This window comes from Cherax quadricarinatus, chromosome 50 (assembly GCF_038502225.1).
Source record: "Cherax quadricarinatus isolate ZL_2023a chromosome 50, ASM3850222v1, whole genome shotgun sequence".
Lineage (NCBI taxonomy): Eukaryota > Metazoa > Arthropoda > Malacostraca > Decapoda > Parastacidae > Cherax > Cherax quadricarinatus.
This window is the reverse complement of record NC_091341.1, coordinates 26317174-26324567: the sequence shown is the minus strand read 5'-3', so window position 1 is coordinate 26324567 and position 7394 is coordinate 26317174. Positions and strand designations below refer to the sequence as shown.

At 37.1% G+C, this 7394-nt stretch overlaps 1 protein-coding gene across 1 annotated transcript in view; it reads right to left on the bottom strand.

Moving 5' to 3' along the window:
• The window catches only part of LOC128695314 (ionotropic receptor 93a-like), a 3928-nt gene extending 568 nt beyond the window's left edge, over window positions 1-3360 (bottom strand). Inside the window, exons 1-5 of the mRNA XM_070095353.1 lie at window positions 3289-3360; window positions 2235-2471; window positions 1778-2043; window positions 1228-1365; window positions 862-1048 (exon numbers count right to left, since the gene is read on the bottom strand). Coding sequence (XP_069951454.1) covers window positions 862-1048; window positions 1228-1365; window positions 1778-2043; window positions 2235-2471; window positions 3289-3360 — 900 coding nt within the window. The remainder of the gene's footprint in view (window positions 1-861; window positions 1049-1227; window positions 1366-1777; window positions 2044-2234; window positions 2472-3288) is intronic.
• Between the last annotated feature and the right edge of the window lie 4034 nt (window positions 3361-7394).

Below are 7394 nucleotides of genomic sequence, written 5' to 3'. Positions count from 1 at the left end.
AGAAAGAAAGAGAGAGAGAGAGAGAGAGAGAGAGAGAGAGAGAGAGAGAGAGAGAGAGAGAGGATATCTACATACAATTATTAATCTAACATTCCCATCTTTTTATGACATTTGAAGAAGTATATCAGTGATTCCAACACATGCAGTGTCAGGGTTATGACCAGCTTACGGGGATAATATTAGGATCAAGTCTTATTCCGAGTTGATTGATCATTTATTCCTTAAGATGTCCAATATTTTTAGGTTATGTAAATTAGGTGGTCTTATTTTGCTGAGATGGTAAGAAACGTAACATAACTTAAGTAAACCCAACGGGATTCAGCGGAAAATAACCTAAATTAATATCAAGTAACTCTCACATAAGACAAAGAAGCTTACGAAGTCATTTCGGTTCGACTTGGACCATTTACAAAGTCACACTAACACAAAAGAGTGAGGGAGTTGTCAGTGTATATAGGCGAGGGGGACAGGGACGGGACCAAGAGAGGAAGAAAAAGAAGTGATAAGGCTTGTAGTGGAAGCAGTAGTAGAAGTAAATTAATTTATTTTACTCCCCGAGTGGTAGACAGGAGACTGGCTCGCCTTAATTTATATTTTGATGCCTATTTGTTTATTCTGCTGTGATTGGCCAGAAGCGTTATACAGGTCAATACAATTGCTCTCGGGGTGTACATAACGCGCTTTCACTGTAAATAATAAATAATGAGCGAGTTTAAAACATGAGATGAACTCAGTATGAGCTCTACACGATGCTGGTTCATTCTTCCAATACCTGCAGTAATTATACTTGCGTAACGCAACGTTGCTATTAATCTCATTATTTAATTCAAAAAGATTTTTCGTCAGCTCTACTCATCTTACCTCGACAACAGACATCATTAATTTGTCGAGCTGAGGCTTGTAAGGAGCATCGTGAGGTATGGGCCATGCGTTTGGCCCAGGAAAGATGCTCTCTCTGCCGATGTAAAGCTGGGTGCTGCCGTCCACCAGTGTGAAGTTGTCAGCGATCACCTGCTGCAAGTATCGTTGCCCGTCAATGTATGCTTGCCTATACCAAAAACAGGAATTTTGACTACTTCCTTTTAATTACAATGAAAAAATATTAATAGTAATATTAATATAATTTAACAGTGAAAGTAATAGTGATAATAAAAACAACAATAAACAGTAATAATAATAAATAATAAAAATACGCCGCCAGAAAAATATAAAGATATATGCACTTACTCCTCCTCCGCCGCTTGGCGTAATCCATCTGCTGCAAAAGTGACAAATTCTATGATGCTAGAGAGGGTCTGATACACTTCGGAATCTGACTGTTTAAAGAACTGTTGAAACTTTTCTCCATAGGCCTGCATAATTACTCTGTAGAGAGAAATATATAACGAAAATGTATGTTTGTGATTGAACTGATTTATATTAGCAAATTAGCAATTAACTATTATAAGTATTATTAAGAAAGCTATGGTAGATCCTGAACTGCATAGAAGTGCTGAAAATTTCTGAACTAAAATTTGTGAATATTCTCAAATATTTATTCATTTGTACATAAAATTGAGTAAACAAGAATTCATTGCCTGTGAGAGATACTTGTCACTGACTGGTCCTCCTATTTCTTGTGTAACATTCGCAATCACTGATAAACTCTAAAGTACTAGAGGAAAGTGCTCATTACTACGGAGCTCCTTTCGTCTAGTAAAGCATTGTTTTGGCGGACAACGAAAAATACAGGTGAAGATAAATGCATTTCTATAATTATCACAAAGATTATAATTACTTGTCAACAACTTTGACGAGCTGCTCCAGTGTCTCTGGTCTGGCAGGGTACTTGGGGAGGGTGAGAGCGGCTGTCAGGTTGCCCCTGTAGACGTTGCTCACGATGAAGGCGAACACCAGCCAAATCACCAACAACAACCGACTCGAACTACTCTCAGGTAGTTGCTTCTTAGTACCCTGTCCAAGCAGCGTTCCAACAGCTATTTCAGCCGAGTCTCCTATTGTTAATTTGTCATTTAATCGTGCCCCATCTTCCTGTCTGGAGATCTGAAATCAGAAGATTGTGTTCTTAAAATAACATGATGACTGTTTCCTTTTTGGGTTATACTATTTAATCACTAACTAAATTTTAACTTATTTTAAAGAAGTGAGGTAGATCGGGATATCCAATTCACTGCTATGTGAAGGGAATGGTAACAGTGAAATATAAGCACAGCATCAAAATTAATGTTGTATACCATAAACAAACAGGGAGGCACCATAAGTAGGACCACGAAGATTGCCACCCACACCTCAGTTGTAAGAGGGTCGACAAGACTTTCCCAGTTAGGAATGAACGAAGGTGTAGCCATTGCAAAGGAGATCGACCCCTGTATGTAGACATATGTAAAATCATAGAGAAGACAGCGTTGTGGAAGTACCATGTAAGTAACAGCTGCAATGAAGGAAGTTCTTTCCATCACCAAGCTTGTGACCTGGAGAAATTTTTTTTTTTAACATACGTTATAAATGAATACACTGTATTGCATTTTATGGAAAAATATTAAACTTACCTTTTAGATAAATCCTTCTTAATACATTAAAATTTTATTGCCATGATGACGCCGATAATCGGCTGTTTTCACAGTTCTTGCCAAGGCAATGGAAAAGCCGAGCTTGGGCAGGCGATTACTTGCTTGAGCGAGTTTTATTTAGCTAATGAGAGTGCAGGATTTGGCTTGCAAGCAGCTACGGGAAGATGCAGTTGGCAAATTGGTGGCTTTCGGCTTGCTGAAGGATTCTACTCCACAGTAATGGGCTGTATTTAGCCCCCGATATCAGGGTGATAGTTAGTAACGATATTTTTATATTGGGATAGCTATAGCTATACACTTACTAAGCGCTCAAAACTGAAATGACAGACGGAATAAACCTGACAATTTAAATCTTGTATAATATATTATGTTTGTTTATTAATTAGGGTTTACATAAGTGTCAGGGTTACAGTGATAGTAACTGGCCCAGATGTTAACAAACGAGACCCAAATAATTTAAGTTCTAGTCTTTGGTGGTTGCATTAGTGGCCCTAGATGATTGTGAAATAGGTTCAAGATTAATACAAACTTTGTCCTGTGTAGTTTTAGGCTTGATTCGGGTGGTTATACTTCGATTATTACACACCTGGTCGCAGATGGCTATTATCCCGTTCTGCAATTCTGATTAATCCCATATAGTTAAAAAAAAAAAATGGTGACAAATGGTTAAATACCTGATCCTAGATGGTTACAAATCCGGTAACAGGGGGTTACAAACCTGGTCCCAGGTGGCTACAGGTAGAACGTTAATGGTAAAGTTCAGAACGTCAGCAATGGCACGCAGCATCATGACGTCGCTGCCAATGTACCTGCAGACACCAGAGTTATTACCACTCTGCTCCTCTGCTACACTCCAGAAAGGTTTATATGGCAAGGCTGTCACGTTTACTGTGGCTCCGTAGAAACTGAAAAAGGGTTGCTTTTGTTATGCAAATCGTAGGAGACAGTAAAAGACAGACAGCATTATTATATCAAATATATCTTTTGCTCCATGGACACAATGTTTCTCATATTACAGAATACAGATTACATGTTGTATATTTATATACTTATTGAATTTTTCAGGGAAGAGGGGAAGATTAAGAAGGTGAAGACCACGAGCTTTACTCCATGCTCCAATCTCTACTATTTTGGCACCTGACACGCTGTACGGCAAGTTTACATACATGCTGAAACTTAAATTAGGATTAAATAATTGTATATAGCATATATTCATTGTCCTAGTTAGGATAAAGTCTTGTGATCAGTATGATAATTTGGTAGTCATTTTGGACGTTGTCGGAGTTGTTATCGTGAAGGAAAAAGTTTATTTTGCCTTGTGCTTCTTGGCAGAGAACTCCTGGTGAAATGTGAAAGCAGATTTATTTTACTTTTATTCTGCATTTCATCGCCGGGTTCTGGTTCTGCTGTTGGGAGGGACTGAGAGTGATGGGAAACATACCAGGTTATTGGAGTCAAAGAACTAACGCTCTCTGAAAGGAACTTTAAACAGCATAGTAACGACGAGCTTCCCAATACGCTAACGACCTAAAGAACACGTCAAAGTCATAGAGAAGGAACAAAATAGTCATTCTTAAGTGGCCACCATAAGAAATCCATCGATAAAGAATTGTTTAATAAGCGTAGAAAATTTAAAAAGCTGGGTTTTGAAGTATCTATTTTTGATGATGCTGTCTTACAGTAAACAAGTTTTTAAAACAAAAAAACATGTGAATTAACATTTTTTTATTTTCAAGAACATTCGAATTTTCCTAATAAATTTATTATAGGTAAAGATTTTCTGCATTATAACGCTGATGAAAATATATTTACCTGTGTAAATTCGACTTTTCATTCAAAACCAGGAACACAGCATTCATCATGGAGAATGTCCAATGACTCCTCATGAGTTGCTGTAGCTGCAGGAGGGGCAGGCGGGTGACGGCGAGAAGCCTTGTTGACCACACCAGGAGGCGGCCCTTGAGGGAACACTCAGCGAAGTCTGTGAGGAAGGTTATGTCATCACTCACCACCACCACTGTCACGCAGCCAGACACTTGCCGCAACTGTCGATGGTGACATCTTAAACGTTCCTTGGTCTTAGTGACAGTAACTTACCCAACTCAAAAGTAATGTGAAGATGGCATAACAGCCTCAGTAGTAATGCGAGAAAGATGTAACCACCTCACTAATAATGTGATTGACATTCCTGCCTCAGCAGTAATGTGAAAGTGATGTATTTGCTGTATTTGCCTCAGTAGTAACATAACACACATACCCTCTGAGCCTTGGTAACCGCGAGTGAGATCTCTGTCTGAGTCAAGTTAGCATCCCGGCTGTCTACTGTCACCTCAAACAGTGCTACGCCCCAGGCAGCCCATTCCTGACCGAAGCTCTGAAATATATAATATAAATATGATGTGACTTATTCTCTCGCCCTTTCCCTTTACAAATGTGATATACTGGACAGCCCAAATGCTCTATCCAAATATCTACAGAAATAAAACATTTACTATAGTGAGGCAATTAAATGTTTAAATTTCATGTTCTTCGTTTAGTTTTAGTTTTCTCTTATGCTAAATAATTATATTTTCTTATCGTTCTTTTTTTCTATAATTACCTAATACGTATTATAAAAAAAAAATATTAAGATGGTGGGGAATATTTACGAGACTTACAATGAAATCAGTTGATAAGTTTTTGGCGTCATGGATGAAGATGCTGGAGCAGCGAGGTTGGAAGGCAGCTTCAAGTACAACCCCAACAGACCAGTAAGAGTTCCAAATCTTCTCGTATTTTCCTGAAACTACGTAACATAATGTTGGAAATAGACATTCTTGAAACTGAAGTTTTGTTATAATATTTTCCTGACTCATTCGTCCAATTTTTTTTAACACATTTTACAGCGTTAATTGGGTGAAAACCAGTTATAAACTTTTCGTAAATTTAATTCATAGCACCAGATGTAGGCAACTAACCTGGAGAAAGCTGGAGTGTACCTTCAACCACGAGACAGATATATATCACCGTATACATCAATAGTGCTACCAGCCCAGTCACTGCCCCTAGCTGGGACATCCTGCTATATCACTTTTTTCACTGCCAGTAAAGAGCATCGAATTTTTGTAAGAAACCTAATGAATAGACAAGACAAGACAAACTTTGAAGGTAATGAATAAGAAGACAAGAGAGCAGCAATAAGGTGTATCATTCGACATAACACAGACTTGGTTAAACTTACACCACACACCTACAGTCTTCCCAGCTTACAGTACACACACACACACAATAATAATACAGTAATAATTATAATTAAAATTATAATAACTAATATAAAATTTAAAAAAAATTCATTTTACTATTAAATATATAAAGAGGAAAATTAAGCTAATGTAAGTGCCACTTACTTAAGGTTATAATAAACAACGAAAATTTTACAATAAGAATTTTATTATCATTTTCAGAGTACTGAAGTTGAATTTCCATTTACAGAATGAATTTTGTGCAGTCCGAATGACTAAGAATAATTATATTTTAGTGTTTTCGTATGAATATTCTTGTGCGTATATCTGAGTGTGTTTATGTATGTTCGCGTCGTGCATTTGACCAATTTCTTTTCCAATTTGCATTGGTGAAGTCAAAAAAACGTCCATTACAAAGAAATTGTATTCCTTAACTCTATTTGGAGAAAATTAGGTTACCTCTGCGCCTTCTGTTCACAAAATATCAATACACTTATCAAATAGTGAAGCTTTTATTCTAGTCAATTGTAAATTTAAACAGAATAGTTACATCATGGAACCTTTTTGATAAATCAGCGGATTTGTCGTTAAGTTAAATTAGTTAATTTTAGTTTATTTTCATTCTTGAGTTTATGTAATGGAAACCTATTTTAAGCATTTCTTATTATGATTTCATTATTTTATTTTTTGAGAGCTATCAGGTATGTTCGACGAGTTCATTTTTTTCACAAAACCTCACACAATTAACAGAGATATGAAAGCAATTAAGTCATATTAGGCAGAGAATCCTTTAGTGATGATGGGTGTCTTAGCCTTAACGTTATCTTTTCAAGTTTACTAATGTTGGATTATAATAAGTCTGAAGGTAATCTGTGCCACAAGCAGAAGTCATCTCGATCTGTGTGTGAGAGTCTGAAGCACTACTTGTGTCGCTTTCCCTAGAGGTGAGAAAGTACCCATTACGGAAGGTCCGTCTCTCAACCGTGCCTTCCCTCTGCCATCGTCGGATCCACCTGTACACTGTACCAAGGCTGACCCCGATCTCCTGAGAGATATCTTTGGCTGATAGGCCACATATCCACATCCACACGATTCTGGCACGGTAAGCGGCACCCAGATGATGGTTTGAGGATCTTCTCTCCATTAAAGTGGCTGTCAAATAGAATCATAATGGATAAACCTTGTGCCCAATTTAAATAATTTCTATTAGTTAAGTATATATCTAATACCATTTTTAGCCTCTTAAGTTTTATGATATGTTTATTACGGCATTTATTTTTGTAATGGGTTTGATTCAACAAATACTTAAATAATTTATTCTTAAAAATATATCTCTGCTCGTATAACCTTTTCCGTATTATATCAATAACAATGTTTAAATTTTCTAAAACCCCATTGCCATTATTTATTAAAGATCACAAAATTCATTATAATTTTGTTGGCATGCACACACAATTTTTCACCTGAGAAAACGGCTTTTAAATTATCTGTGCTAGACAAGGGATCCAGAGGGTAAATGCCTGCAGCATTCTGGGCTCGCGGCCCACCGCCTGGGAGCTGGATGAAGCACTTGAGATGTAGGTTCTGAGATGTTTTTCATGTT